Consider the following 15,809-nt stretch of genomic DNA (forward strand, 5'->3'; position numbering starts at 1 on the left):
GTTAGAGATAGCACCTGGGAGGCAGCTAACAGAGGCCACCCATGAAGTCATGACGGTAGGTGCAATTCTCACAGGCAGGATGCTAAGAGTGCAAAGGACTGTGGAAAATGCTCAAGGGATGGAAAATGCCAGAGTCCAGAAGAATCTGTGGAGATTAGAGAAGGTACATCACAGTTGAGGAAGGGCAACTGAGACAGGAAGTACTATGGAAACCAAGAGAGAAGAAAATCAAGGAGGGGATCTAGCAGGAGGTTGAGGAGATCATGGAGAAGCACAAGAGTAAGATTTTTTTAACTTGAAAAAGTGTTTTTGCAAGAACATGTTTAGGAAGGAGGGCAACAGTCCACGTTACACAGGGTTACAAAGAAAATGGTTAGTGAAAAGAGAGGCGAGAGATAGAAACAGGAAAACAGGATGATAACTTGAGGGGAATAGAAGGGCTGAGGAGACATTTTGTTTATGAGCCCAGGGAAAGGAACGAGTAAAGAGGGGAGATGCTAGTGAGAGAAACGTGAACTCTGGCAGAGCAGGGCCTGAGGTGGGAGAAGGGAAGGAGAGTGAAAGAGAGGAATTAACTGGAAAGTTGAGGAAGACCACGTCTCATCCTCTAAAAGTGAAGAGACTAAGGGAGGAAAAGGAAATTTTATTAGCAGAGAGGAGGAAGTGTGAGAGGGTTCTGGCTCAGATCTGGTCTCAATAAGGAAGGGAATAAACGAGGATGCGCGAGGGCGTGCGGGTCTGCAGAGGCTTAGAAGCGGTGCTGGGAGAATTTCAGCAAGTGCTGTGGAGAGGTGAGTACACGTGTGGCTGAGCAGCTGCGAGGGCCTGGTTGACCTGGTTGAAGGGGAATGGTCCCGGTCAGCTCTCCCCAGACTCTCCCAGCCAAGCTCAGCACCCAGAGCAGAAAAAGATGGTGGGGGGCTAAGAGCTGGGATGGGCACAGGAGGTGTAGCACAAAGACAACACAGCGGAACTTCAGAAGACCAGAGGGACAGTTCTGAAGTGCTTCTGAGGTAGTGGAGGCTGGGTCGGTCCATGAGTGAATCTGGTGCTCCCTCACGGAGCAGGAGGTCAGAAGGGAGTCAAGAGAGACATTTCAAAGAAGATCGTGAAGAAGTAGGTTTTCTTCTGTGAGGGCAGAAGAAAAGGGAAAAGTCCAAAGAGTATAAAGAAAAAAAGTTTTAAAAATAGCATTTTGGAGATATATTTCAAGTTATTAGGATAATTTGTTATATTATTTAATAAAAAATTAGGAATTTCATATTCTTTCAGAACAAAGGGAATACTTATGTAGAAGGATATGAATGCTGACTAAAGAATAATTATTTTGAAAACTGTTCATGGAAGAGGAAAATAAGTTACTACTTTTCTATTTTAAACTTTATCATTTTTAACAGAATACTGTATCAAGTGTATACAATTGTTGATTTAATGGCTATGTTCTTTAGTACTCATATATTCTGAAAAATCACACTTTATGTTGTTCCTGTAGCTATAACAAATAGCATTTTCATACTATTTTGCAGCACTCTCACCAGTCTGGAGAAGTAGTTTAAGACTAGGGAAAAGGAAACAAAAAGAAAAACATACATGTTCTCAATGAGAGGATGGGCTTTTTTATGCCAATACTTTCAAATAACAAAAGGAAGAGAGCCAGGGCTTATCGAACACAGCAAAAGAACAATCTTACCTGTGCAGTTTCTTTCCTCCATGTCTAGAGCAAAGCCACTATTGCAACGGCACTTGAAGCTTCCAATGGTATTTCTGCACTTTCCATAGGTGCACATCCCAGGAAAAGCTTTGCACTCATTGATATCTAGAAGCAGAATAAAGCTGGAATGGAGAGCTGGTCGATATAAAAGAACAGGCCCATCACCTTAAGTTTAAAATCTATTATAATGGAAAAGAGTGTATCCAAGTTATTGGGGGACGTCAAAAATTTCAATAACCACATTGATGCCACACAAAGAGTTTCAACTGTGAAAAAGTCTGTGTTCGTCACAAAGAGTTCTGATGCCCGTATTTCTGCCCACTTGTTTCGTAAAGCCTAGGTGTGGGTCTAGAGGATCTATGGCTGCACCGAAGCTGCATGCAGCAGGTCATGCTAAGGAAAGCAGAGTTACAGTAGAACAATAGAAGAAAAGTGAGATAAGCAGAGTGATTCACATCATTACTTCAACACCATCTTACCTGGGTGATTTATACGCCCAGGATCAAGGCTGGCCACAAATTATGTTTAACAAAGAAAATAAAGTGGGTAACCAAATGTTTGAAGCACAACCGATTCTCACAGGATGTGGAGGGTAAGGGTTAGTGTAGGGGGACCAACACGCCGCTCATTTACCTTTGTAGAAGGGCCTCCCAGTAAGGACATCCCCTCTGTTAGCAAAGCCAGGCCCCCGGGGGCACAGGGTGTCATACTCCTTGGTGCCAGGTTTGGGGCACTCCTCACACTCGGTGCCCCAAGCTGCCCCAACAGCACAGCAGCAGGCGTCCATGCGGAACTTCCCAGGGACGGGATGGACGCATTCATCTTCATCCCACTTCAAGTAACACTGCTCCATGCGGATGTCTACATGGAGGGTGAAATCACAGTTTGAGATGGAGCTATACACTGAACATTCAGGTACCAAAAGTCTGCATGGACCCTGGCATGATGCCAGGTCCTGGAGCTACACCTGCAGGTGAGCGACCCAGTCCTGGACCTCCTGGAATGGCCTCCATAATGACAGCCACCTAATGCGAGCAAAGGTGGGTTCTCCCTTAGCATCACTTAATTCTCACAAGCCACCTTTAGAAAGAAAAGGTTCCTTTGTGATAAGGCCCTTTCATACCATTACCTACGATCCCTTTCTTGTATTGCCCCCTTCAGAAAGAATAAAATAATTTTGGTGACAGATTCTCCTTGTTCACTGAATTGCTTAAAGTGGCTTCTAAGCACTCTTGTCAGATCCTAGTCATAAATAGGAAATTATCAACACTATTTGCTAATCTGTACGACTATTTTTTTATCCTCACCGGAGGACATGCTTATTGACTTTAAAGAGCGGGAGAGAAACATTGATGTGAGAGAGAAACATAAAACAGTTGCTTCTCGTATGCACCCCGGCCAGGACTGAACACAACCTAGGCATGTGCCCTGACCAGGAACCTAACCTGTGAACTCTTTGGTTTACAGGATGACCGACACTCAACCAACTGAGCCACACGGACCAGGGCTAATTAGTACAACTATTAAAATACCTTTATAAAGGAAAACTACTGTTGTACAAATTTTTTTTCCTGCAAAATTAATCTTTTGCATTATGGTTTTTGCTCCAGGTTATACATATCTACTCTAGTAAGGTACCAAATTATTTAACTGTCGTATTTTCCCCTCAACCTCGAAGCATACTAATGTTTCAGCATGCGAGCTAGTACCTTAGAAGATCAATCAATAGCATAATCTATAAATAGCACAGTTATCTGTTAGCCAACAGAGTTGTTGGTCAAACTACAGTCAAATGCTTCTCTGTCAAATTGCAAATATGGATGAGTTCAAAAAAGGTTTTCCTTAACCAAATAACATGTTTTATTTGATAAGAATATTTCAAGACATTAAATCATTTCCTAAACCTGAAAGTTGTTTAACAGAGGGAAAGAGATCCCGAATGGAAATGTAAACACAAATAAATAAATGTGCTTTCTATTTTATTTACTGTCAATAGTGACTCTTTCAAGTTCTCCACTGAAGTAACATCAACTCTAGTAACTTCCATTAGCTTCAAGTTACATACATTTCCAAGTATTGTAATTAAGAAGTCCTATTTTTAAAGAAAAAAATAACTGGCACGTTTTTATTTTGGTTTGGCAGACCAAATATAGGTATTCACAGATATGCAAGGTATGTACTGCCTTCTATATCTGCAGTAACATCATCCCGAAGCCACATTCTCTGCCACTGTGAAGGTGACAGTAACCTGATGAGCCTCGTTACCACACGGTCCTCAGGGGCTGGTCTCACAGCCAGCTCCATCCTACACTGTCACCGGGGAAGTAAGGACATTAACAAGATGTGACAGTTTTGATTAAGTACAGGTAGCCTGAGAACTCTGGCTTGAGTCAAATTGTTTCTGAAGTAAGAGGTAGTAATTTGCTCAAGAAGGTATTCTAGGATTTGGTTTTTTTTAAACCATTTGAACTAAGTATGTAAAATGTTACGATAACCTGGCAGAATAATCTGGTGTCTTTACTACTGAGATCTCTATCAATATTTACATCAGGAATCTAAACACCGTCAGCACACCAGCCACATATGGCCTGTGAAGGTTGTGAATGCCTCGCACAGAAATTAAAATATAGATTGGGAAGCTTCTAGATGATATATGTACTCTGCAGCTCGCTGCAGTCCCCACCACTCCTTATTACCACTTCACTCATCTATGTTACCTGCCTGTCCCCTGAAAGCGCTGCAGTTTGGGATCCCCGATTTAGATCAATTCTAACAAAGCAGTTCACCTCTACTTTTATTCTCAGAAAATTTTACATTTTTATATGACAATATCTTCTTCAAATTTTCTCACATCCCCAGCTACGATGAATTAATAACGTAGCATAATTGAAGTAGTGACAAAAACATGTAATCAAGGTACAGAGATGAAAAATTCAACATATCCTTTTAGAATATTACAGATGGTTTAATTTTGAGTGATGTTATTAGAGATTAATTTTGCTTAGCGATAATTCACAATCAATGATATATCATCATATATGTTTATTTGGTTACTGAAGGCAACTTGATTTCATTAGTCACTTGAACAAGACTGACAGTCATCTTCAAACAACACTGTACTTTTCTCAAAATTTCATAAATTATTTAACCATAAAAATCTGAAAAGAATCTTTCCTTAATCACACTTTAGATATTATTAATTTCTAAACATTTCCATATGATTTTACAGTCCTATTTGATATCCAAATTTAAATATGTCATAAGAAATTTACTTAAAATGAAATCTGTTAATTGTAGTAACTAAACTGTATAATATTACAAACATTTTTTGCTTACTACTAATTTAAAAAATCTCTGACATATACATAAATACCTTAAAGATCTTTGAATATACAATAACATCACCATTGTTCATGCTTTGTCTGTAAGCTTAAATTTAAAATACAAGACTACATAAGCTTATTTTTAAAACTGTTCCACAGCATATTGGATAAAATCCTATAAGTAAATAACAAAATTGTGCAACTACAATATAGAATTAATACAAGTTTCTTTTTCAGTCCTGAAACTCAAATTCAGACAAGCACGATGCCAATAAAAAATAAGGTCAAAAAGGCATTCCTATAACGCAATGTTGAAAGAGCCTTTTCATTTTAGTTCTTTAGAAAATAAAGCATAAATAAAGTTTAAACTGTAACGGTAGTCAAGGAAGAAAAGGGACTGTCAATGTTTTCAAAGAGAAAAAACATAACTTCGACCTTGACCTTCCCACTGCGGTCTAAGGGCACAGCTGTAGTGGGCGGGTAAATGTTCCCTTCAAACCTTAGCCTCCAATTTTTCTTCCATGTTCAAAATACAGTTCTCTTACTCCACTGACTCATTGTGAAAGACTGAACCTGCCTAAAATATCTGCTTAAAGAAATTATCATTTTTGAGGCAAATTTTTGAGCAATACCATCTTTTGGTATTATACAGAAATCATTTCACTGAAATGCATTCATTTAAAAAGTACCCATTAATGACTGTCCCTTAAAATATCTCACTTAAAGTGTTTCTAGCTATGGACCTAATGGTTTTGGACTGGTCATAGCCCAAAGAATAACAAAAATTCATGGCTGGTTTTATGCATAAAACACACCAGGGCATGACCCTTACCCAAACACACACGGCCAGTTCCATCCAACGTAAGGCCTTCAGGGCACTCACAATGAAAAGATCCTTTGCTATTAATACAGCGTCCATTTGGACAAACGCCAGGAAACACCTCACACTCATTAACATCTGCAGGGAAATGAAGCAAGTGTAGGGATAAAGAGGTTACAAATAGAAAAAGCAGGTGTAGTCTTACTTCCTATACAGCATATTCAATTTGCAATACAATGTGAATTATTACTTGAGTTAAGCCGAAATATTCCACAATACAGCCACCGGTTTTCCTAGGTACCAGCTGTGAAAATTACCGCAGCCTTGCCGGCCCATAAAACACAGCCCAGACGTGTTCCTCTGCCAGCTGTTCTGTGCCTTAAAGGCTAGTGGTGGCCTCGTGAAAATTTTCACAACAGTATAAAGAGGAAAAATGGGAAACTCTAAGCTGTTTCCTAAGAATAGTATTCTAAAGCATTTGTTCATTCCACTGAGTATTTTTACTGAAATTTTAAGGTTATTGAAAATGATATCTCCAAAGTGCGAGAGTCAAGGTTAATTTTACATACTGCTTACAAGATTTACGGTGTCTTCCAGCAAAACACCCACCTTCACAAGTAACACCTTTAATCCTGGCAAAGCCTCTCGGGCAAGCTGTATCTGTGAGAACAATGGGACACATTTTCACTTCATTGTAAAAGGAAATACAACTGTCTTAAGCTCAAGAAACAGTCTAATGGAATTAAATGGAACTAAATAGAAACCACAAGCTGGGGTTTTAGAGGCCAAGGGCTCCAGCTGCCCGCTGCTGCATTCAGTGCGGCCCAGGACGTGCTGTGGTAACTGCATCAGTGCTGAACCCCAGTGAGACTCCCTTGATGATTCCTACGAAAACTCCTTTTTGCTTTCACATTGCCAATTGAATTACAAATAAAAGATTTAAAGAAACGTGATGTTCTACGGGGGCACAGGCAATCAAGGACACTGGAGAATACCGATATTCATCCAGAAGCTAAATTCTAGCTGATTCCCTGCCTTGTCTAAAATACTCAGAAGGTCTGATTACAGTAAAAGGATACACGAAATATGTATCTTAAGAAGTGAATAAATCCCATCAGAAAAGAGAACATTTTAGGGACTGTAATGACCTATTGTCTTCTTCACTATGGAAATACATAGTGAGCTGCCTAGGGGAGGGGGAGGCTTTCCAATGAGAAGCCCAGAGCCCCCTGGCCAGGCTCCTACCTAGTTCGCAGCGCTCACAGGGGCTCCCCCAGGCAGCTCCGAGGGTGGCGCAGCATTCAGATTTCAGAGTGGCTCCATTGATGTTCACCTCACAGCGGTTGTCCTGGATGTTGAGCCAGCATGTCCCTTTCAGACTGTCTAAAAAGGAATAGGAAAGGATAGGGAGCTCACATCTCTTGTACATACCAGTGATATTTTTTACAGTATTCAAAAAACCAAAAGGATTATTTATGATCAATTTAACAGCATATCCTTTGAACACATTTACTTGTACATGCGTTTAAATATAGTAGTATATTACGTACACATAAATCAAGTATTTCACTATACGTATTTCACATGATATGGTAATTAATACAATCATATCTGCTGGTATTCTAGGAGTGGCCACTGTTGCACAACATTTTATGCTGATACTTGCAAACTCAATGCATTATTGTAAAACATATTTACTTTTGTGCAAAATACTCATAAGGTCTATCCTTTATGGTAACTGCTTTGTTATTTAATATTTTATCAAATAAATTTCCTGAAATAATCTCTCCCAATTCCCCACTCAAAAAACTACAAACAATTTAGGTTCTATAATTAGAGAGAAGCCAGTATTTCTCCAACTGAAGATACTGAATCTGATGAATAATTTGAAAACAAAACAAATCTAAAAGATAAAGAAGAAAATAAACATCACCTATAACACTACCAGTAAGACACACCAAGGCTCGTATTTGACGTATTTTCTTGCAGGCATTTTCCTATGCATACCTATGTGTTGTTTTATCTCCGGTTCAAAAAGCAACACATGTTTATGGTAAAGTATTTGTGGAAATAGAAAAGAAATTATAAAATTCATTTGTAATCCAACCATCTAGTAATAACTACTCCCAACATTTTTAGACTATGTCTCCACATCAAATTGAAGTTCCTCATTAACTGACTGTTAAATAATTGATTTTGGAGCAGCAACAAGGAGTCCAGTCAAAATTAACACGGCGAATACTCACTGGGTAAAGTCTATCATTTACAAAGTCATTCACAAAGGTTTTCTTGTAGAACTGTGGCTCTCGGCTCAGTGTGCATGACATCACTGAGGCTCTTGCTAAGATGCAGATTCATGAGTCTCCAAGTATGAGGCCCAGAACATGCATTTGACCAGCTGCTCCAGTGGTTCCAATGCAGGTGATGTGTAAAACAATTTAACAAATCTTAATAGCATATTGTGGCACATATATTTGGAAAACAATAAAGAAAAAGCATATCCCAATAGTATTTATTTTAAAACTCAATTAAAAATATGGGCAGATAAAGTTTTACTGCTAAATTCAACAATAAAGACAAAACATAACCAGAAACAGAAAAGGAACCACAATGAAACTGGCAGGCCCATGAAGGGATAACTTGTAATTTTTGATTCCCTCCGGAACACAGTGGTGGGTGAGAAGAAGTCACCTACAGCCCAAGCCCTCTGGGACAGAGGTTAAAACAACAAACAACTCTGTCCCTGACTGGATACAAAAAGTTGTGGGGCAAGGGTGTGGAGAAGAGATAAACAGTCAGTTTGCATTTTACTGTTTTCAGATTCCTTTGGGTAGAAAAACTGTATTCAAATGAAAAGGACTTGCTCATCAGCATTTGTATCAGGCCTGGAATTACAGACTTTTACAGGCTCAAACCTGTAAATTCCATAGCACAGAGGAAACAGAGAAGCCCCCATAAGGCTACTATGGATGTAAATAGTCCAGATACTGTATGTTTCAAGGACTAGGACTAATTAATTTATCACCTTGGCTGTAGTCATTTTAAGATATATTGTAATAGTACTTGCTAATATTTATTGAGGTAGCCATGAGCACTATTAAAGGCTTTCCATGTCTTACTTATTGATTTGTTAGAATAACCCTCTAAGTTATGTACAGTTTGCAGATGAGAAAACTGAGGCACACCGAGGTCAACTAATTTACCCAAGGTCACCACCCAGTTAGTGTGGTGTCAGCATCAAGTCAAACCTGCCCGGTCTGATTTCACAGCCCGCAGTCTGTAACGGCATGCATTCTCTCTGTCTGTCTGTCTGTCTGTCTCTCTCCCTCGCTCCCTTCCTCCTCTCTCTCACTTATTTGTGTGTATATAACACACAAAGAATACACGTGGAGTTATACAGTCAAGGGATAGATAAGATGAAGTACTGCCATTTGCCAAGAGACTACATGGATGGATCTTGACAGTATCATGCTTAGCAAAATAAGACAGAAAAAGTTAAGAACCATATGCTTTCACTCATATGTAGTATATAAAACTGAAATCAACAAATGAAAAAAACAGGATAAACAAACAAAAACTCACAGACACAGAAAACACTGACAGTGATCAGAAGGAAGGGGGGTGAGGACAGGCAGAAGAAGGTAAAGAGAATCAAATATATGGTGACAGAAGGAACTGACTTTGGGGGGTGAATGCACGATGCAATCTATTAATAAATGAATACATGTATGTATTATTATAGAATTGTACACTTGAAACCTATGTGATTTTATTAACCAACAGCACCCCAATAAACTTAGTAATTTTTTTAAATCTCTGAAAAAAATAAAGCAGGATAAGCAGTTTAGAGGCTACAGTAATAATCAAGGAGAGAAATAATGGTGGCTAAGATTGAGGGTTGCTGGTGGTGATGGTGAGTAGTAGTTGAAATATGGATAAACTTTAAGTACAATCAACAGGATTTGCTGATGGATTCAGTGTGGAGTTTGAGAGAAAGGCATCAAAGGTGACTGAAAAGTTTTTGGCTCTGGAAACTGAAAGAATGGAGTTGTCATTTTTCCAAGACAGAAATGATTCTAGGAGACACAGGTTTAGGCTGAAGGACAGGAATTTGGTTTTAGACATATTAAGTTTGAAATGTCTATTAGAAATGTGTCCAAATGGAGACACTATGCAGACAGATGGAAAGACAAGTCTGCAATCAGTGGAGAGGCTGAGGGTGAAGAGATGAACTTGAGAGTCAATGTGGAGGCCACGTCAGCATGAGTGTAGACATTTGAAAAATAAAAGGCTCAAAGACTAACCTGAGGTACACTTCACATTGGAGAGCAGGAAAATATGAAAGAAAAAAAAATCGAGAAACTGGACCAGAAAAGAGAACGGAGAAAAGGGGATCAAAAATGAGAAACTTCTTGAGAAAGGGTGATTGATGAATTATGCCAACCACTGCTAACACAGGCTAAGATGAGGAATGAGAACAGACCACTGGGTTTGGCACCAGAGAGGTCATTGCCCTTGTCACATCCGTGTAACTGGACAACGGGATGCAGGCCCAAGCCAAACACGAGGGAAACTGGTTCGGATTATGGGGAGCCATCAAGTGTGAGCACTGTAACGCATGAATAAAATTTACCGTTCTATCATTTTTAATGATTTTCAAACAGAATATAATAGTTTTTTCAAGAAGTTTACAAAACAGTTTAAGATTAATTTATATTTAGGAAGTTTGCAGAATATACTCTAAATTCCTAATTATTTTTAGTATCTAACTAACTCATGTGCTGTAACTTAATTTTAAATTTGCAATCACATCAGGGAATCTTTATTTTGTTCTAAATTTAGAGACCGTATGAGAGCGCAGTTTGTTTGCAGGCTAACCCCAGATTAGAACCATTTGACAGTCCTATCAAAAAAAGTTTCTATATATACTGTTTTCCATTTATTTCCTTTTTAAATTTAGAATTCTGCTTTAAATGAAAAAAAACAGATAAAATTATGTCTAAATTTTTAAAATATTAAGTAACTATCTTTCTGAGCAGCTTTAGGCTGGGATATTTGATCATAATGAATAATGATCAAATTTGATGATAATGAATAAAAACACATAACACATTCCCTGAAAAAATCATGGTGAAATTGCCCAACATAACGACTTAGGAATAAAAAGCCTTTGTTCTTTTTTCATTAATAAGTATAAGGGTAAAAGGCCAAAATAACAGAAGTGTTTATGACGAAGTAGAGCTAAGATATCTTTGATTGCCCAAGTGGCATACAGATTTAGTTTTCTGAGACATTAATTAACTAATGCTGAGTTCATTTCCTTTGCATAATAAAATGACTTTATCTCAGTTGGAAATTGTGGCTTAGCAAAAATACTTCTGCCTTACCAGATCCAACCCACATGCCTCCTTCCCCCACCTCCCACTCTGGAATTCTATAAGAAAAAATGTAAGGCCCCAGGCAGATGGCAGTCTATTTCTGAACATGGAGAGCCGAGCAAGCCTCACATTTCACCAACTGATGTGGGATTTCCAAAGGGAAGGTTTTCACTGGTAACTTTGGACTTGGTCATTTCCCTTCAGGTAACAAACACGCACTCTAGCACTATCATATTATCAGCTAAATATTGTTATCAGCGGACATAATACTGAAAATACTGTTGTTTTTGGCAAATATTAAATTGAAAATTTGCACTGGCTAGATAACAAAAAACTTCCAATGTACATGGTACTATGCAAAACTGAAATATTTTCCTAATACATTTAGTTCACTTTAAAGGTAGATACTAGCTAATGATATAAATGGTGGTATTCCTAGCCCACAGGTGGCAAACACAAGGCCTGTGGACTGAATCAGGCCCCCTGGATTGTATTATCCGGCCCGGCACCTTGTTTCTACCTGGTGGCAATGGCGAGCTCTTGCTTAACTGTTAGTAAGTAGTTACATTTATACAGTCCTAAATTACATTTGGCCCTCTGAAGGCAACCTCGAGGCTAATGTGGCCCCCGGTTAAAATGAGTTTGACATTTCTGGTCTAGACAATGGAGCCACAGACACTAAAAGCAGGAAAAAAATTAGAGATACCATATTTTTCAGACCATAAGATGTACCTAGGTTTTAGAGGAGGAAAATAGGAAAAAAAATTTTGCTCTGCCACTGTCCCCCTCACCACAGCAAGCCAGTTAAGCTACATTCAAACTATAACATGCACCCCCATTTCCCTCCCAAATTTGGGGGGGTGCATCTCATAGTCCAAAAATACAGCAGTTTTTAAATTTTTTTCCACCCTTACATGTGTGGAATTATTCTTTATAGTAATTGGTCAAATGATGTTGTTTTATGTACACCCTACTGTTATTATCAAGAACTGAACTTAAAATAGTTACTTTCTCTTCCTTGAAGCCTATAAATTTGTGATTGATGGGAGAAATGAGAAAACAACAAATTCTTTCTATGTGTTTAAAGCTTAAAACCTTCAAATTCTTTTCCTGTTAACTGAGTCCAAATGCTATCACATTTTTGTTGAACACTGAACGTTGTTTATAAAAAGTACACAGAGGGGATTTGACTGTATTGATGCCGAAGGCATTCTTAGAGTAACAAGTATAAATATGTGTGTGGTATGGAAATGCTTATAACTTACAGCATCATGTATCTACTTCTAAGAAAGGAACACTTCCTAGAATCTAACGAAATTTAAGGGCCTGTCCAGTTCATGCTCTCATGTTTTACTTCTATGATGACAACAAGAGAAAACATCTAGAGTAACTCCTAATTATTAGCTCCCTGGAATCATGTTCTGTTTGTATCCACAGTGAGGTCTGAGGCCTCAGGTTATCTCTGCAGGGAAACGGACACGTTGGCACCTTGCGTGCATCTTACCAATGCAGATCAATCCTGTGGGGCTGAGCTTGCTGCCAGGAGAACATTCACAATTGAAAGATCCAAGGTTGTTCCTGCAGGCCCCATTGACACATGGGTTGCTTTCACATTCATTTATATCTACAATCCAGAAGGAAAAGATTCTGTTAGAACTGCCATGTGTTTCTGGAAAATATTATTCCAACAAGCCATGCTATGCCAGAACGTCTGGTAAACTTGGCTCTTGTAATTTTAATATGGATCTATGAAGCATGAAGTGAATGGGGAATAGAGACATGCATTTTACAGCATGGATACACATATACATGACTGGGGATGCAGTAGGACGTCAGGAAGCAGCCCATTTGAAAGGGTTTGTATGTGAATCTTCACTATTTTATACAGCTTTACATAAATTGTATTAATTTTCCCCCATATTAAGATATCATTGTCCTGTGGGAAATTTGAATTTTGACTCCATGTCGTGCACAGGGGTTGACTGTATGGCTCCATGAAGTGTTAGAAATTTTAAAAGCCTGTATTAGAGATAAAACAGCACCATGCTGGCCTTAACTCCAAACTCCTGAATACAAATCAGAAAATAAGGGATGACATTTCATTGCCAGGCACAGCATTCTCCTCCAGTCCTCACCCACCTCCCTCTCTTGTTAGCTTGGCCACATTTACATGTTTCGTGTGGAGTTGTTTTTTTTTTTTAAAGCATATATACATATATATATGTTTGGTAAAATAAAAAAGCCAAAAAATTTTTAATTGCTTCATATACACCTTACTAGCATTAATTTGAGCCCTAAGTCAAATCATATGCCATAATCTAAACAATTCCTGTTGATAGTCAGAAGTAAACAGAATTAGAGTATGCCTATGTTCTCAATGGTGACTAATGAAAATGTCAAACCAATAAAATTAAAAAGCTGACCAGGAGTTAGTTAAAAATAAATACAAATTTCAGGTACCATATTAGCAACAATATCAAAGACTGACTTTCAGTATAAATTCAACCACTCAATTTAAGGAAGGGGTACACAGATTTCTTTTTGTACTTGGTTATCTGAAACAGATTAACATATCTCAAGATTTTTTTTTTGTTGAACACTAACTAGGGTCTCACCAGAATACTTATATTTTCTCAGAATACTTATAAGTATTCTGAGTTCACCAGAATACTTATATGTATTCTGAGTTCACCAGAATACTTATATTTTCTCGGAACATCCCTTTGAATTAAATATAACATACTACATTGAAGAAAACACACAGATAAATAACTGTAACATTGTAATGCTTGCTCTTGAATGTCTCAAGTCAAATATATAAACGAAACTGGTCCTGAAAAGGCAGAGCTCACTGTTGATTTTCAAGTCTGTAGACTTGAAATGCAAATTAAAAATCAATGTGGAAAACAGGTGTGTTCCTTCTTTGCTACTTCAAAACTACTAAAGAAATATCCTCCAGGTGGTAATTTAATTTCTGAAGTAAAAATTGTTTGAGGAAATATAAATACATCTTCCTTTCAGGATGTCTGTAGCAAGAAAACCTCTTAAAAGAAAAGTACAACAACAGGTTTTTGTAAATATAGCACACATTTGGAATGAAAAAAATCTACTCCAGAGTACTGAAATTCTTTCCATAGAAACACAATGTAAAAAAAGAATCAGAGAGTCAGGAAGCAGATAACTAATATGAGGACAGACTCTAGATAGCTCACCTATTTCATTTGTCAGAAGCTCCTAAGACAGAAAAATGTATCATGTTTTCAAAATCCCTATTTTAAATTAAGCAATTATGAACTCAAAAACTATAAACACATGCAATGACAGCTACAGATATCAACTGTTTAATTTTTCTTTAAATACAATGTTTTTATGTTATAAATGTCATGGAACCAGGAATTGAAACAGTTCACTGTACATTCCTGGAAATAAACTTCAAAGAACATCTGGTTTACATTTAACTAGTTATGTCACTGGAAACACAATCTAAACCACAGTGCTTGCTGTAAAAATTTTAACTTTCACAGGCTCTCAGAGCTCAAACAAAAAGTAAAATAAATTTTTTGTAACTTCAGTCTGAAATAGCAGAGGAACTTTATCATTACTGCTATTATATATTTCAAATAGTCTATTGAAAATGTGAATGACAAACAAAATTGGTGAATATAGCAAATATATACAGAGAAACATAGAGTCTGTAATGAATCTGCTAATAATTCCCCGTCTAGTCTTTGGAAATTAGTTTAGGAAGAACAGAATGAAGAGAAGTGCTTCAGGCAGACAAATTTACTGTGTGAATTTGATGGTGGAAATAAGGAGGTGACCCAAAGGAAAAAAGAGATTCGTGGTCTTCAGGTCTTTTTTTTTTTTGGCAAAATATTTAATAAAATGCAAATAACAGTGGGAAGAAAATGTGGAAGTAAAAGTTACTTGGTTAGGTTTCTCATGATAAATCATCTTCATTTCTGCCAGTGTCACAAGGTTCAAGCCAAAATATTTCTCTATCATTTCTTCTTTATTTACATAATATAAACTTCTTTCTTATGAATGACAGATATAAAATATTTTTCATATTAAAGAAAAGGCTCAGATTTATCAGGAACAATTATCCTTTGGACAAAATGAGGGAAGAAAACTGTTTCTAATCCTTATTTGTTGCCTGATTTTGTATTAATGTGCTGTAATATTTATGTAATCAGTCAACACCATTATTAAACACCATTTGCTCCTACTCTTCAATTGTTCATGTAACCAGGAGAGTCCCTCCTTTTTCTTTCTTTTTTGATATGCTGGCTGTTAGTGCCCTTCAACTCCATCTTACTCGTTACAATGGAGGAAATACTGGTGTGCTATAAATATCATTGACAATTCAGTTATACAAACCAAACTTTGGCCAAACAGAATCAAAGACACTATCTATTTAGTTCTCCATTATGTGTCTCTCTTACAATAGCACCAATGGGTAATGTTGCTGTGGATAGGGAAACCAGTCCTAATAATCATCAGCTTCTCAGTTAAATCAAGAAGCTATTCTAAACTGTTCTTGCTTGCAAGAGTTTCTTAACATTTAACAGAAGCTT

The 15,809-nt window shown here is 37.6% G+C and overlaps 1 protein-coding gene across 1 annotated transcript in view; it reads right to left on the reverse strand.

Moving 5' to 3' along the window:
- FBN2 (fibrillin 2) overlaps positions 1 to 15,809 on the reverse strand; it is a 251,867-nt gene that overhangs the window by 72,377 nt on the left and 163,681 nt on the right. The window contains exons 20-25 of the mRNA XM_024571456.3: positions 12,737 to 12,856; positions 7,100 to 7,237; positions 6,464 to 6,514; positions 5,867 to 5,992; positions 2,345 to 2,572; positions 1,691 to 1,816 (exon numbers count right to left, since the gene is read on the reverse strand). Of these exons, the coding sequence (XP_024427224.2) occupies positions 1,691 to 1,816; positions 2,345 to 2,572; positions 5,867 to 5,992; positions 6,464 to 6,514; positions 7,100 to 7,237; positions 12,737 to 12,856 (789 nt within the window). The remainder of the gene's footprint in view (positions 1 to 1,690; positions 1,817 to 2,344; positions 2,573 to 5,866; positions 5,993 to 6,463; positions 6,515 to 7,099; positions 7,238 to 12,736; positions 12,857 to 15,809) is intronic.

Source organism: Desmodus rotundus, chromosome 1, assembly GCF_022682495.2.
Source record: "Desmodus rotundus isolate HL8 chromosome 1, HLdesRot8A.1, whole genome shotgun sequence".
Taxonomy (NCBI): Eukaryota; Metazoa; Chordata; class Mammalia; order Chiroptera; family Phyllostomidae; genus Desmodus; species Desmodus rotundus.